This window comes from Bos indicus x Bos taurus, chromosome 24 (assembly GCF_003369695.1).
Source record: "Bos indicus x Bos taurus breed Angus x Brahman F1 hybrid chromosome 24, Bos_hybrid_MaternalHap_v2.0, whole genome shotgun sequence".
NCBI classification, from domain to species: Eukaryota; Metazoa; Chordata; class Mammalia; order Artiodactyla; family Bovidae; genus Bos; species Bos indicus x Bos taurus.
The window spans coordinates 42,290,389-42,307,049 of NC_040099.1; the positions used below are offsets into that span (position 1 = coordinate 42,290,389).

The window sequence follows — 16,661 nt, forward strand, 5'->3', positions numbered from 1 at the left end:
CCCTTTTCAGGCCCGCCCCGGCTCCGCCCCGTTCCCGCCCCGCCCCCTCCAGGCCCCGCCTTGCCTCTTCCCGCGGCGGCGCCCTGGAAATATGAAGAGACACAGCAGCAGCGGCCAGTGCAGCTTGGAGCGGCGGCGGCGGCCGGGCGGGCGCGGGGCGGCCGGGCGCTCAGGGCCAGGCGCGGGGCGGGAGGCCGGGAGCGGAGGGGCCAGGCCGGGCATGGGGCGCGCGGCGGCCGCCTGAAGCGTGCCTGGCCCTGTCCCCGCGCCGCCGGGCCGCGCCGCCCGGACTGCGGGCGGGTCCCGGGGAACTGGGTCCCCGGACGGCGGGCGGTGCGGCGCGCGCGGGCAGTCCCGGAGGAGGCCCGGAGATGTCCTGTGTGCGCCGCCTCCTGCTCACATCCCTGTTCCCGGCCCTCCTGCTTCACGGTGAGTCCGGGGGTGGGGGTGGGGGGGGGGGAACGGCAGCCGAGGGTGTCCCCGCGGGGACTCCCTAGAACCGAGGTGACCCCGCGGCAAGGCACAGCCCCATCCTGGGCGCCCTGAAAGAGGCTCGCGTTCCCCGGCGTCGGCCGTGCTCTCTCTGGAAGGGCGCGCGCTCAGACTTTCCGTCCAGGTCCCACGACACTTGTGTCCACTTCGCGGGGCTTCGGACTACAGGCCGTCAAGGACCCGCAGGCTGTGCGCCCTTCACAGAGTGTCAGAGCGCAGGGGGCTCGCGCTGAGCTCCAGGCTTTGGGGGGAACCGTGCAGAGGACTGTGATCATTTCAGGGCGAAAGCAGCGCGGGTGTTCTTGCGCTTCCCTCGGAGAACGAGTGTCTCAAGGGGCTGGGCAGGGGTCTGTCCCAGGTGGACCGGTAGGTTCTCTGGAGGCACTTTCAGGGAGTGGGGTCCTCGCAGCAGCAGAGGGGCAATAATTAAAACTAGTCCCCTCAGTTCTCCAGGACCTGAGCTTGCTTCTCTCCTGCTCTCGTGGGTTTTGTTTCTGCTTGGTGTGTCACATGTTCTCAGCGGTCCCAGTAAACCCCCAGCTAGAGAGCAGCAGGCTTTACAAGTACTCCAGAAATTGCACTAAAGAAAGTAAGACAGCATTGCTCCGGGATGGGAAGGTGGACTTGTGGCGCTGGGTGGTGGCAAGCACATGTGCTGATCCAGATGTCCTGGGTCAGCTTTCCCTACAGGTGAATGCCTGGCCCTTTAGTAGAGTGTCCACCAAGAGCAGAGCTCTCCTGTCTCCACACCCACCATGACCTCTGCACGTCAAATCAGCAGGTCAGCACCCTCGCAGCCTCTAGGTTTCTGATCCAGCTTCAGAAGGTGGTCAGGCAGTGACCCTTCAGACTATCTAGGAGAGGGAGGGGCAGCACCCTGGGAGCCCTGAGCGACTGTTTTCTCTGTCGTCCTGCTCAGGCGGGTGGCGTGGGCAGTACAGTTCCAAGGGCCCTGTGAACCCGTTGGGCTGGGCCAGACCTGCTGGACGGCCAAGGTGTACCCAGAACCCCAGCGATCCCAGACTTTCAAAGTCAGGTTGGAAGACTCGCAGTTCGAGGGCCAGAAAAAGAGAGAAGGTGTAATTACAGGGTTGCGCTCCTCGGCCCATCTGCTTGGAATTACAGAGCAGTCTTCATCTTTGGCTGAAACATGAAACAAATCAGAGCCCACGGGCAGATCAAACGGCAGCTGCCACCCACACCAGAAACGAGAGGCAGAGAGAGAGGATGAAGGGGAGAGTGTCCCCTAAAAAACCTCTCATCGTAGTTGAAAGAAAATGGGCACATGGGTGAATGCCTTTAAAGTGAAAAAAGTATTTGAAATTGGCATGAACAGAATTTTTTTTTTTTTTTGCACAAGGCCATTTGCCTTTTGGACTACAAAAGCCATCCTCAGAGACGCAGCCTAGGCCAACCCATCCTGAATTTTTCCTCCTTGTTTCGAGCGGTGGAAGTTGAAACCACACTTCCTGCACCACAGTGCAAGCTGCGATAGTACCAAGGGGTAAGGGGAGCCCAAGTGCAGCCTCATTGTGGCTTGAATCTAGCCCCAGATCTCTGGACTCCAGCTGAAGTCAGCCTGAACTCCGTGGGGTCGGGGTTTACCCAGACCCACAGTGTGCCGGGAGGGAGTCAGGAAAGGGGCATAAGCCAGTGGGGCCAGCCCCTGTGCACGTGTGCACATGTGCATGTGTGTGCAGGCATACATATGATGAAAGGATGTAAGATAAAAAAACAAGGTTTGCCAAGTTTAAGGGGATGACGAGGATAATCCTACAAAAAGTCATCCCATTTCAAAGTGAACCTCCTGTGGCAAAATTATGCACACTGATGTTGCCCACAGACCAGCTGCGCTCGTGGGGGCTCCAGCACAGAAGAGAAAGTGAGGGAGTAGTACTTCTGGGTATAAATCTCTGTGACCTGAGAGAGGCTTGCTTGTTACGATGCCTTAGGGTAGTGTAGAGCACCAGGAAAGAATTGAGTATTCTTCCTTTCCCCCTTTTCTGACCTGTTTTTACTTACTTGAAGTACTTTTAACAAAATATGAGCATTAGTCCATCTAACCCAAGGGAGTGGCTTCAGAGTGTGTCTTACTCTGTAGTTAGGGGTCTTGCAAGTATTTAAAGATTCTGTAGTAACAGATGGAGCTTGATCGTTTATCTTAAGAGAAGTCATCAGTCTGAAGAAAATTGCCTGCACTCTTTTAGAATGGCTTAATGATATGTCTACTGGTATTGGAAAAGATCCTGATGCTGGGAAATATTGAAGGCAAGAGAAGAAGGGGGTGGCAGAGGATGAGAAGGTTAGATAGCATCACTGACTCAATGGATACGAGTTTGAGCAAACTCTGGGAGACAGTGGAAGACAGGGAAGTCTGGTGTGCTGCAGTCTATGGGGTCACAAAGAGCCGGACATGACTGAGTGACTGAATAGCAAACAACCTTAGGATGCCATTTGTTTATTTATTAATATGGTAGCAATTAGTAAATTAAAACATATTTTCTATGGTGATGCATGTACTTGGGGCCAACTTTAATTAATTTAGTTCCTGACATCATTTGTAGATTATTTGTTCCACCAAGTCTCATTAATAAGATTACAGAGTGCACAAGACCTTCAGGAAGATTCCAGGTGAAGACGCTGGAGAAACTATTGTGTTTGGCATCTGATCTTTGTTCAGTTTGGGGGTTACTTTTATTTCAACTCAGGCAAGTCATAAATCACCCCTAGATCCTATTGGTGAGTAAATTAGGATCTGGCAAGACAGGAGCCTTTTGTTTATTTTAGCTTTTTTTTTTAAACTGTAAATGTGGTGAGAGACCCAAGTTCAAAATGTGACGATGTGAAAGCATGCGTGTCAGTTTTACTCTCCCCTCCTTCACCTCCTGAGAACAATTGCATTTCTTAGTCCAAATAAAGCTGATTGAATGTCGTGAGGGTCTGCAGCTGAGGGGTGTCCCTTGTTGCTGTTTTCTTTGCTTTGATGAAAAGTCACAAAAGTCATCCCGCTCCAGAACACAGATTAATACGAGGCGTTTCAGAGTAAGTGGTGCTGTCGTGTGCCTGAGTGCTGATTCTCTCTGCTGATGGAAACAAAACGTGTGGGATGAAGTTTTGGAGCCCATGTTGGGGAGATGGTCTTCTCCTCAACACCGTTTACTTTGTAGCATTCATTGACTTTTCTGAAATGGGAAGACACTTTTGAGCTATTCTCTTTCACTCAAGTGTAGTCTCTTAAAGTTGAAAAAAAAAAAAAAAAAAAAACAACCAAAACTGTGTGGATTACCAAAAGATTGTTTAACCAACAGAATGCAAGGAAACATTGCAATAGGGTAAAATAGAATCTTTGAAATATGATTTTTACTGAAGGCAGTTCTTGTGACCAAAAATACATTGCCTTTCCTATACCTTTTCCCCCCTAGTCATAAAATATAATCTTGAAAAGAAATAGGACTCAGCTGCTCATAGCAGGGAGCAAGGGTCGTAGGCAGATGGTAAATATTCTTTTGTGGAAGAAACCGACCGGCCTTAAGCACGTGGCTGAGCTGACTCGTTGTAGCTGTGTTCCTTCTTTTTCTCCCTAAGTGAGTAAAGAGCTCAACATCAGTGGGAGACAGGGCTGTGCAAATGCACATCGTTAAGGGACAGACTGATGACAGCCTGATAGAACATTTGGGACTAGAAATGTGAAAAGGTATGTTGGTGATTGTGAGCATCTGCTGGAAGCTTACGTGGCGTGAGTGTCTTTAGGAGCCCCTGCGTGGGGTGGAAGTGATCCTGGGGAAAAGCTCAGGAGAGTCTGTCACCATCCCAGGAGGAGTGCCTACTGTGTCCTGACATTGTGTGCACAGGCCGTTTAGTTCTTCTCACTTTGGGAATAAAATTATTTTGGAAAGTCGTGTAATCGGAGGAACCTAGGTCAGAGAAAGGATGTGAAGTCACCCTGCAGTGACTGAGGGTCTCCTGTTCTCGAAGGGTTTTCTAGCCTCCTTTCAGCCATTCAGTCACCAGATCTGTCTACCAGGGCCTCCTGGTGCCTGTGTCCCTGCTGGCTGGGGACAAGGCTGGGAGGAGGGGCAGTCCCTTCCTGAAGATTCCTGAGAACACCTGGGGAAGGGGAGAGCTTATGGAGAGCCCAGAGCCAGGAGGTTGGCGTGCTGCCCTGACTGCAGTGTTTCTCCCTTCTGGGAGTCCTACACTCCACACACTCACACACCGTGCACATAGACACACCATACACACACACACACACACACACACACACCATAACATATACACTCACACCGTAACACACACCGTACACATGTACGTACACACACCATACATACACCACATATACACACACCACATACACACACACCATACACACACACACATCACATATACACATACTATAACATATATACACACACCACATACACCGTCATACACCATGCATAGACACACACACCATGAACACACCATGCACGTATACATAACATGCATACACACAGCATACACCACACACACACCATACATACACCATGTACACACACACCATACACACATACCATACACATCCACACACGTGCCATAGACACATTCAAACACATACCATACATACACCACATGTACACCATGCACGTATACACACACTATACACAAACACATACATACCACATACACACCATACACACAGGTACCACATACATACCATGTATACACCACGTGCATACATACTGTGAAGACCCCAGGTGCACACACACACAGTGCCCAAACACCACACACACACACCACGCACACACACACCACACATGTATACACAACACACCTCATGCACACAACATACACACAGACACACACCATATACATAGTCACACACACCTCACACACACACATGGCTGTGGCGAGCAGTCTGTGGTGGCAGCCGTCAGCTCCAGGCCCAGCGGGCAGAACAGCCATCTGTGGTTCAACCCCAGCGTCTGGCCCGGACACCGAGGCCTTAGAAGAAAACGACTTAGAGAATTACCTCGTTTTCATCTGAAGTTAAATGAAAGCAGGAATTTGAAATCTTGACTTTATTGTGTTTCTCATAAAGGGAAAATGCTTTCAGATAAGAAAGTTTAAAGACTGGCAAAAGCAACTCTCTCAGCTTTGATCTCCGGAGACATGGAAATAAAAACAAAAGCATGGTGAGTGTAGGTGCCCGTCTGGAGTGAACTCCAGCTTTTGTTCCAAGACATGGCAGCCGTGTGGGCGGTGGAACAGACTGCCGACCTCACGGCCCACTCGCCATCTCGAGGGCCCCCTTCGTGGGCTGGGCGATGTCTTGGTGGAGTGATCACTTGCATGTCCCCTGTTGTCCCGTCGTCTCTCCATGGATTTGTTTGCATCACAACGCTCCACCCAGAGAGGCATCCTCGCTCTTGTGCAAGAGGGATGCAGGTCACGTTGCATCCAGGATACCAGGTGCCTGGTGAGCGGGGACGGGTCTTTCAGAAACCTGCCGCCCTCCGAAACCACCATTGTGTATGTCTTGATGTTACACTTACTTGGCTGTTCTGATATAATTTTTTTAAGCATTAAAGCACCTTTTCAGTGACTACCCAGCTCAGAGGTGAGTTCAGTCCCAAGTGTCCAAGTGTGCCTGGAAGTGTTTCCTTCCCAACTGATTTCTTACTTTATTGTGTGGATGGTGGTTTGGAGTGTTGGGTCCTCAGTCTAGATGGCCAGGTCAGAAACTGCAGGGTATATCGAGGGGACTCAGATTTTTTAAATGTTACTGAGAACTTGGGGATGTGGCCACACACCATATCTCTCTCCCAAGTTTCCTTTCCCGTGTCAGTGATGGGTCCGGCCTCATATAATACAACCTTGCACCCGGTAGGCCTGCAGCCACCTGCTGAGGGGTGAAGGTTGGCTCTGAGTCACTACTCTGTCTGCCCCCTACACCCGCCCTTCACCTTCTGTCTGATCCTGTCCGTGGCCTGGCTCACTCTTCAAGAACGGCATGGGTTCAGGGATCAGCGTGGGTGATGGAGAAATACTGCATTTGTCCTTGTTGAAGCCAGTGTTCAGGGGTGCTTACTGTGAGCAGAGCCTGGCAACCTGGAGGCTGTAAACAGTCACCTGGCCCCATGGGCCTTGAACTTAGGTCACAAATCCCTGGGTAAATGGTTAAACCTGTGTCTCCTCTCGTTTGGGGAAATCTGGTCTTTTATTTGCTATCTCTGGGAGTTTTCACTGTCTGAACAGTAGACTGTCAATCATGGTAGAAGTAAAGGTCATTCTGGAGTCATTTAGGACTTCTGTTGTGAGTGATTTTGCCCGTGGGAATGAGTTGATCTTGCACATACACATGTAGGAACACACATGCACGCACATATCCAGGCATGTGAACACACCCTCCAGAGCCCCAGGAACTCATGTAGTTCTCTGCAAGAGGTCATCTATGAAGTTGTCCCCCGAGCCTTGAGGAATTAGTTTGTTTTCAGCAAGAGAACAGTCTCCTTCCAGGGTCCTGTACTTGAAAGAAGCTGCCCCGTTGTCATAACCATTTGATCTGGGCCCAGGCCTGAGACCTCAGATGTCAGAGACTGTTCTGTAGTGAAGTCACACTGATGGCCGCTTCATCAGAGCACCACTGATTGGGCCGGCTGGGTGTGGCTGTATCAGGGCCTGGCTCTTCCTAACGCCCTTGACCTTGAAGACTGGTTTTCCTCTGCTCCTTTCTGTTCATGTGCCTGATATTTGAGAAACGAGATAATATGTGAGTCCAGTGAATCTTCAAGTATTTTGCAGATGGTAGTTACCATTCCCATTCCTCTAATTTTTACTTTGTACTGGGGCACAAAGGCACCTGTTCGATGACCGGCCAGAGTCACCTTGAAGCCTAGAAACAGCCCCTTTCTACCTGTGCTGGTGCTGGTTAACCTTTGAGATGCTCTTTTCCTTGTAGTTATTTGCAACAAAACTTAACGAATGAGACCCGATGTGCTAGTCTTCTCAACTGACCAATACATCTAGACTCCTTAGTTCACCAAAACCTTGATGTTATTTGTGTGTGCATCATACATGTGTATTTCCTGACTCATATGAGAAACACAGAGAGGGGGACCCTCTCATGGCCTAAATAGGACTGTCACCTGCTCACCGATGACTACTGCATCCAGAGCACCACCCACAGGCACTGCTGTTCCTAACAGTGACCTCACCGTGCACCGCCTTAAGAACCTGAAAGACCGTCATGTCAACTGCACTCAATGTCCAATGGCAGAATTGTCAGCAACCAAATATGGCGACGGGGCTTCCCAGGTGGTGCTAGTGGTAAAGAACCCACCTGCCAGTACAGGAGACTTAAGAGACTCAGGTTCAAATTGGGTTGGGAAGATCCCCTGGAGGAGGGAATGGCAACCCACTCCCAGCATTCTTGTCTGGGAAGTCCCATGGACAGAGGAGCCTGGCGAGCTACAGTCCATAAGGTCCCAAATAGTTGGACACGGCTGAAGCGACTCAGCACAGGACAACACACAACACAGCAGATATGGTGATTAGCCAATGCACTTCTGATTATACCGATAATCTAATCAAATGCAGGGTTTTAAAGTTATTATGCGTGATAAGACATTTACTATTATAAGTAATAAGTACACTCAGGTAGTAACTGTTATCACAGTCGCCGCCTTGGAGTTGGATGTCGATTTAAGCTGTTGGAGACAGGTGAAAGTGGACCCTTAAGTATTTTGCAAGAGTTTGTTTCCAGACTTAGTGCTGATTAGTAATACTCCTGGTTTCCTCTCTCTGTCTTTCCCTCCTTCCTTTCCTTTTTAAATACCTTCTTGGTGAGACCTCTCCCTACCACATGCCAGAGATGGTCCATGCCTCTCTAGAACCACAGAGAAGATTTACTGCTTGTTGAAAGCAAGTCCCTTCGCTCATCTTTCTCACATATTCAGGCAAAATTGATACACTGAGCCATGGCAGAAGCTTCATAATTGATCCTCCTGCTGCTCATCCCTCCAAAAAAGGGAAAAGCAGTCTTTCCCAAATGGAATCCTTATCCTGTGTTAGTTTGCCTAAAAGCTTTGGGTTCCTCTTCCCTGGTCCAGCCCACTCCATGCTCAAGATGACGTACACGGGGCTCTGTCCTTGGCCACACCGGGGTCTCTCCTCCATGAGGCCTCTCCATCCTTCCTCCTTGTGTTGGGCGTGGGCTGAAAACTGTCTTCAGGACACAGCGGCCCCTCCAGGAACCCCCACCAAGGCTGAACTCAGAGCCTACTCCCCCTCACGAGCCCCTCCATAAGCCCTGGGGTCTGGTTTCTCCCCCAACTGTAGGATGTGCCTACAGAGTGAATGCCTGGCCCTCCAGAGCCTTTCTGATGGTGTGAATGAGTGAGTTGCTAGTTTCAGTCCCAGATTTGGAGCTGACACAGTCCTGGCAATGCGAGAAAATGGGGCCCTGGGTTGGCCAGAAGTCTAAGACTGGTCTTGGAGGGTACCCGATGGCTGATCCTGGGAAGGGAGTCCTGGGGTGTAAGGAGTTGGGGCGGTCCACATGGCCTCCCCTGCAGCTGAACTAGGTGCCTCATGTGGCCTTTTCACTCCCAGCCGTTGATTGAATATTAGACGGAACCTGGCTCAGACGCTAAAGAATCCACCTGCAATGCAGGAGACCTGGGTTTGATCCCTGCGTTGGGACGATCCTCTGGAGAAGGAAATGGCTACTCATTTATGTATTCTTTTTTTTTTAATTGAAGGATAATTGCTTTACAGAATTTTGTTGTTTTCTGTCAAACTGCAACATGAATCACTCATAGGTCCCTCTTGAACCTCCCTCCCATCTCCCGCCCCATCCCGCCCCTCTAGGTTGATACAGAGCCCCTGTTTGAGTTTCCTGAGACATTCAGCAAATTCCCGTTGGCTATCTATTTTACAAGTGGTAATGTAAGTTTCCATTTTACTCTCCTCATACATCTCACCTTCTCCACCCCTCTCCCCATAAGTCAGTTCTCTATGTCTGTTTCTTCATTGTGACACTCCAGTATTCTTGCCTGGAGAATCCCATCGACAGAGGAGCCCAATGGGCTGCAGTCCATGGGGTCGCAGAGTTGGACACAACCGACTAACACTTTTCACTTTCACATGGGGCAGGTGTCCACGACTCACACCAGGCAAGCTGGGTGAGTGTTGGCAACCTCATCCAGAGCTGACCCTTAGAGACAGCTTCTCCTGCCTGCTCCCACTTGACCTCTTCAGTTTTGCTTCCTAAGAACCATCAAGGTGATGGGTACTTTGAAGGAAAAAGATAAAAAGAGAATAAATTCCAGTCCCATTTCCCACCCTAGAGATTCATCCCCACCTGGTGGGTAGCCCTGTATCCCAGGAAGAGGTTGTCTATTGAGTCCTCAATGCTGCTGGCCTCCTGGGCAACACCTCGCCTGGGCCCCCATGTGGCTTGTTGTCCAACAGGAGCAGCAGCAAGATGGAGACTGGTCTCTAGAAGCCCTTTGCCTGCTCTCTGCTGCTGCTGCTGCTAAGTTGCTTCAGTCGTGTCCGACTCTGCCTGCTCTCTAATGATGTGCAATTGGTAGTTTGGGGATTTTCTTTCTTCCTTCCCTTGTCATAAAGCTGCCTGTGGGCACCCTCCCTGGGTGGCGCCCGCCTCCCGCACAACCACACAGGTCCTGAGCACCATGCCCTCTTCCCCCAACCCCGAACCTACCTCCTCTCCAGACCTGGCCACCATCCACACTGGTCCTCGGACATCCAGCCCAGCGAGACCTTGAGAGTCTCCATGTTGGGAAAACTCAGCTTCATTCTTCTTTGTGCTTCCAGCCCCTACGCTGCACAGAGTGGCAGCACGTGGGCACTTGTTACGGTGAGTAGCGCTTGTCACCGGCCTCGGGCTCCCATGCTCCTGTCCATCTGGGTCACCAGTGAGTCGGCTGCTGGGAGCCCAGACCTCTGGGTACTCTGTCCATGCAGAGCTCAGAGTGCACCAGGGTCAGGGGGACTCTCTCCATTATGGTAGCCATCTTGTTAGGAAGGGCTTTCTCAGGGCCTCCAAGAGCCTGACCATCATTTAAAATAAAAGCATGTGTGCATGCCAAGTCGTTTCAGCCTTGTCCAACTCTTGGCAACTCCATGGACTGTAGCCCAGCAGCGTCCTTGGTATTCTCCAAGCAAGAATACTGGAGTGGGTTACCATGCCCTCCTTCAGAGGATCTTCTTGACCCAGGGATTGAAACCACGTTTCCTGCGGCCCGTGAATTGCAGGTGGATTCTTTACCACTGAGCCACTGGGGAAGCCCTAAAATAATTGCTGCTGCTGCTGCTGCTAAGTCGCTTCAGTCGTGTCTGACTCTGTGCGACCCCAGAGACTGCAGCCCAGCAGGCTCCCCTGTCCCTCGGATTCTCCAGGTAAGAACACTGGAGTGGGTTGCCATTTCCTTCTCCAATGCATGAAAGTGAAAAGTGAAAGTGAAGTTGCTCAGTCATGTCTGACTCCTAGCGACCCCATGGACTGCAGCCTACCAGGCTCCTCCATCCATGGGATTTTCCAGGCAAGAGTACTGGAGTGGGGTGCCATTGCCTTCTCCAAAATAATAGCAACTAACATCTAATAAGAACCGTGAACCATATGCTAAAGGAAACGCTCTTGGTGAGTCCTGAGACTGACTCCAGGACCCTGCAGTGCTGTCACCTCCTCCTTACAGGTGAGCGCACGGGAGCTTGTGGGGCCGAGTGATGGGTTTGTGGTCATGGTGCCGTTGTGTTTCATCGGTTGTAGGACTGATGTCTTTTCATAAATAAGGTCTTTACAGTGGGTGTGCATCTTCCAGTCGCCGTGAGCCTGTGGGTGGCAGTCATGCTGGGGACGTGGGTTTTCACCTGCGTGAGCCTGGACCCAGCTGCCCGTACTGTCCTCACCTCACTTCCTCTCTGTGCGCTCTTATTACTCTCCACCTGTGGCATAGTTGCCAATAGCTTGGTCCTGAAAATAGAGTGAAAGTTTGAGCCAGGTGTTAGAATTCACTTGTAAATTCTACTCTCAGTGCTGAGAACAAAAGTGAAAGTAAGTGAAAGTGAAGTCGCTCAGTTGATCTGACTCTTTGCGACCCCATGGACTGTAGCCCACCAGGCTTCTCCATCCATGGAATTTTCCAGGCATGAGTACTGGAGTGGGTTGCCATTTCCTTCTCCAGGGGATCTTCCTGACCCAGGGATTGAACCTGGGTCTCCCACATTGCAGGCAGACGCTTTACCATCTGAGCCACCAGGGAAATCCACTCTCAGTGCTGAGAACAAAACCAGGGTGGAAATCAGGCAGACCAGTAAGAGAGCCAGGGGTGTCCCGTGACATCAGTGGGTCAAGTGTTTATCTCAGAGTGAGGGTGGGAAGTAGCTGCCCTTACATGTTTCCTCACTGAGAAACAGTTATGTGGAAGGGAAGATGCCCACGAAAAGACAAGGCTGTGTTTGAGCTTTGTGGTCGAGATCCTTGTAGAGCAGAGCCATTACTGTCCCGAGTGAAGCTTTGCAGCTGAAGGCCAGATCTCTCTGCAGAGATGAAGCAGTCAGAGGCCGTATTCTGAGGGTGTCTGGGCACTGCTGCTAAGGCCTGTGTCACTGTTTAAATGCAAGTGCTTTTTGTCACTGGTAATAAAATAACGATGCATCTTAACAATCACTGAAGTCTTGGGTTTGATGAAATCTATTAAGTGGCTGATCCGGTTTCAAACCTAAGTAGCCCAGTTCCGGCATTTCACCCATATCCACTCCCTTCCAGCTTTCCTTAGCTTTACGGGGACACATTTGCAGAGTGTAAAGGGGTTTATATAAATCAGTTTTAGAACAGAGCTTGGCTTGGTTGATCTGAGAGCATGGCATCTTGACTGAATGCTGAGTGTCACATTTAAAAGAGAATCTTCTCCAGTTCCCAGTGTCTCGTGACTTGAAGACTTGAATTAAAGTCTATTTTTTTTAGCCACATAACAATTGCTCACACAGTTGACTACTCAACAGATGACAAGTTATACTGTATTATTTCTTTGTTTCATTCCCACCAGGAGACTCAGGAAGTGCTTCCTATTGTCAGGATGATCACGGCTCTTGGGGCTGGTGGAGGCACCCCTCTCCAGCCTCAAGTTCAGAGCCAACTGAGAGAGGTCCACACAGGTGCCAGACAAATGGGGACTGAAACCCTGGAATTGGGATAGATACCCCACCAGAAGACAGTGCGGGTGGACGTCCATGTAGGATTGCTAACAGGTCGCCCCTGACTTTTCCAGACTTTCCTCCTTCTCAGAGCCACAGCTTACCTACTGAAGGGGCCTCACTGTGGGCCTGGCAGAGGGGCTAATCAAAGTGTATGTGTTTTGAAAACAGGCTGGCTTTGCAAAGAGAAATAGCCAGGTTAGTAGGCTTGTGTCCTGCCTGTTTCCTTCTCCTCTTTGGGGAGGGTCGGGAATGGAGTACCCAGGACCATCGCTACAGCAGAAGGGCCTTCACTGGGATGGAGTTCAAGGCCACAGGAAGGGGCTTCTTACTTAACAGCCCTAAGCATTGGTGTCTACACCACCTGATGCAGATTTCTGAGTTTTAGTGTCACCACATTACCAGGTGGCACTACTGGTAAAGAACCCCCTGCTGATGCAGGAGACATAAGAGACATGGGTTCGATCCCTGGGTCGGGAAGATCCCCTGGAGGAGGGCATGGCAACCCACTCCCGTATTTTTGCCTGGAGAATCCCATGGACAGAGGAGCCTGGTGGGCTACAGTCCATAGAGTCACAAAGAGTTGTACATAACTGAGCACACACACATACACACACTCTAAGTTGGGTGTGATTCACATGGTTTGCCCGAACAGATTTGGTGGTGACATAGCATTTAACATTTATTATGAAACGATTACCACAATCAGTTTTGTTAACACCCATCTTTTATCGTTGTATGTTTGTCTAATAGTGGTTTTGTTTTGTTTTTTGCTAACACAGCGCTGAATACCTAGTGGGTCCACAATAAAGACCCATCAGATCATGAGTTACTTCAGGAGTGACTCTCAGAAGGAACAGCAGGCTTTCAGAAAGACAGCTCCGTCTGTTTTCATTGCCTTTTCCTGAACACACGGTGGTATGCACATTTTGGCCAACCTGGTCCACATGTACTAAAGAGACGTTTGTCCTAGGTCCCCTCTACCCTGGAAAACATTTACAAGTGTTCAGTCTTCTTAAACCCTGTAACATATGTTTGTTTGTCACCAACTTTGAGTGGCAGCTTTGGAAGATCACTGAGGGAAATCACCCCTGCCCCCTTGGAGGGAGAGTGGAGGCCTGGCATCACCTTTAGAGGGTATCCACTTGGAGACCGATGAGCCCAAGATGCATGAGGTAGCACGAGCAGAAGGGAGCCCCTATGGCAGGGTGTCTCCTGAGCTCCATGGGCCTCTCCTGCCATCTCCTTTCACCCTTTTGCTGAGGCCACTGCTGTCTGTGTGTCACTGGCCTGTCCACCTCCCCGACCTCCCTTCCTGCCATTCTTCCAGCCCTGTCTCCAGCCTCAGTGGCCCTGAGGCACGGGCTTCTCTCCCCTGCAGCCCTGCACAGCTGCTCCCAGAGGCGTGGCCTTGTTGGCTGGTTCAGGAAACTGGGTTTGGGCTCTGGCTTTGCTAGGGACTCATCAAGTGACATCATGGAAGTCACGTTCATTGTCTCCCCAGATCCCATATTCTCAGCTGGGCAAGGATCTCCTGAGACCCTTTCCCACTGAGGCATGTGAATTCCAGGAGAGCAGGAATAGCCACAGACCCGGCGTTTCCCACCTGGGGGACGGCCCTGCCTCGGGAAAGTTCCTCCGCCAGTCTCACGTCTCTAGGGCTCCACTGACACCTGCTTCCACGTTTCTGTTTCAGGGCTGGGAGAGGGCTCTGCTCTCCTTCATCCGGACAGCAGAACCCATCCCAGGTCCTTGGAGAAAAGCGCCTGGCGGGCCTTCAAGGAATCCCAGTGTCATCACATGCTCAAACACCTCCACAATGGAGCCAGGATCACCGTGCAGATGCCACCCGCCATCGAGGGCCACTGGGTGTCCACCGGGTAAGCGGCCGGGTACAAGGGCCCGGCAAGTGCACTTCTTAGGGTTTCTCAGGTGCACAGAGACTTTCTAGAACCCACAGTGATCCTGGGGTTGTCTGAGTTCTCACTCAGAGCCAAGCGACTCTTGGAAGCCTGGGTTGATGAAGAAACAGAGCTCGGTCCTGCAGAAATCTTAGCCTGGGCAGTGGGGATACGGTGCCACTGTGAAGCCACCTGGGAGTGAAAGCGTCCTTGTTTACTGAACCTGAGGACCACTCGTGTATGAAAAGAACCATTAGCAAGTGAAATTAGCAAGGAGTCTGTGTTTCACCAACCCTGAAACATGACGTGCAAGCTTCTGATGGTCTAAATAGTCTAGCGGTATTCTGGTAAGTTGATATCCAGCTTCAGAGTCTGAGAGTACGTTAAAAAGGACCCACACTGCCTGGACCAGCCAGGGCACAGCTCTTGGCTTCTTTTCCAGGCTGTGGAGCTGAGATTTATCCCGGTTTGAGCTCTGGCTTATCTTCCATTAGAGCTTTTAAAAATAGCCCAGAGGCAGACCTGTAGTCTTCACCCTGCCCATTAAATTGTTGCAAATTCACATGGCTAACTAGGCTAGGGAATAGTGAGATCTGACGCCTTCTGTGCAGACCCTGCCCAGGTGCCTCAGGAAGGGTTCACAGGCATCTGGAGAAGAGAGGAAAAAGCGAATAAGACAAGGGAGACCCAGAGGGTTTTTGTTTTTGTTTTTGTTTTTCCCCTAAAAATGGGGTTTCTCAGAATAACCTCCTCATCAGTATTGGCACAGACAATCTTAATGCAGTGTACTTTTAAATAATTTATCATTTTGTTCAACAAATATTTCTGAAGTGCACAAATGTTTACTGCGCCTGAGCACAGTTCTAGACTGTGTGTGTAGCAGAGAGTGAAACAGACACGTCTTCAGGAATTTCACAAATAAACACACGAAGTGTTACAAGGAGGGAAAAAAAACAACAGGTGCTCCAGGAGAATATCAGGGCTCCTATTTTAGGACGGGGTGGGGTGGGAAGGGCTACCAAGATGAGGACACTTGAGCTGAGATGTCCTTGGCCATGCAAGACTGGGAAGAGCTCTTGCTGGGGGGCAAGCAGAGGCTGGACTGAAGAAGCACCACGGTAGCCCTTGTGCCTGGGGCGGGGGTGGGACAGCCCCCAGCAGGCCAAGGAGGAGGCTAAGCCGGCTCCCAGGGCCCCTGCAGACCAAGTCTCTTGTGAGTTTGGCTTTTAATGAAAGAGAATTGGGATGCCATTGAAGAGATTTCAGCAAGGGCCCTGCTAACAGCCTGATGGAATGTGACTGAAGGATGCTCTGGCTCAAGGGGATGGTGGAAAGAGTGACTGGGGATAGTAGGGTTCTCGGCCTCCTTAATCAATAGAAATCAATCAGAGGCTGGACAGGAAATTCAGGCCAAGCTTTACTGGGGCCCCTGCGGCAGCAGAGGGGAGCAAAAAGAAGTAATAGGTTGCCTTGCTTGCCCGGGTGGCTCAGTGGTAAAGCATCCGCCGGCCAGTGCAGGACACTCGGGTTTGATCCCTGGGTTGGGAAGATCCCCTGGAGGAGGAAATGGCAACCCATCCCAGTACTCTTGCCTGGGACATCCCATGGACAGAGGAGCCTGGCAGGCTACATACACCCCATGGAGTCACAAGAGTCAGACATGACTTAGCGACTAAACAAGGATAACAACAACCCCCCAAGGGAAGGGCGAGCTTGTTCCTTACATGGGATGAGGGTAGGGGGTATGTTGTTCAGGGTTCGGCAGGTGGGATGGCTTAGGTGGTCTGCCCACCTCTTAAGTGGTGTTGAGTGCAGGGGGTACACACAGTCCCCTGGTTTGCTCCCGGCTCTTCAGAAGGCAGTGGGATTTTTGGTCTTTCTGTATCTTGTCCATAATTTGCCCAACTGCACATGCACACAGTTATTTTTAGTCTCGTAGTTTCTGTGTATCCATTGCTGGAGGAGAGGTGTGTCCAGGTGCAGGCACTGCAGCCAAGGGTCCTAGGTCCCAGCCTGTCTCAACTTGGGGACGACCAATTAAAAAGCTGGAGACTAGTTCCAGCTGGAGAT

At 50.8% G+C, this 16,661-nt stretch overlaps 1 protein-coding gene across 2 annotated transcripts in view; it reads left to right on the plus strand.

The window, feature by feature from the left end:
- Positions 1 to 102: 102 nt before the first annotated feature.
- Positions 103 to 16,661, plus strand: part of APCDD1 (APC down-regulated 1) — a 33,398-nt gene continuing 16,839 nt past the window's right edge. The window contains exons 1-2 of one of the 2 annotated variants that reach the window (XM_027526398.1): positions 103 to 429; positions 14,387 to 14,570. In XM_027526398.1, the coding sequence (XP_027382199.1) occupies positions 372 to 429; positions 14,387 to 14,570 (242 nt within the window). In that variant the 5' untranslated portion in view covers positions 103 to 371. Of the gene's footprint in view, positions 430 to 13,472; positions 13,609 to 14,386; positions 14,571 to 16,661 lie in introns of those variants that run through there. The other variant, XM_027526397.1, reaches the window with a different exon arrangement.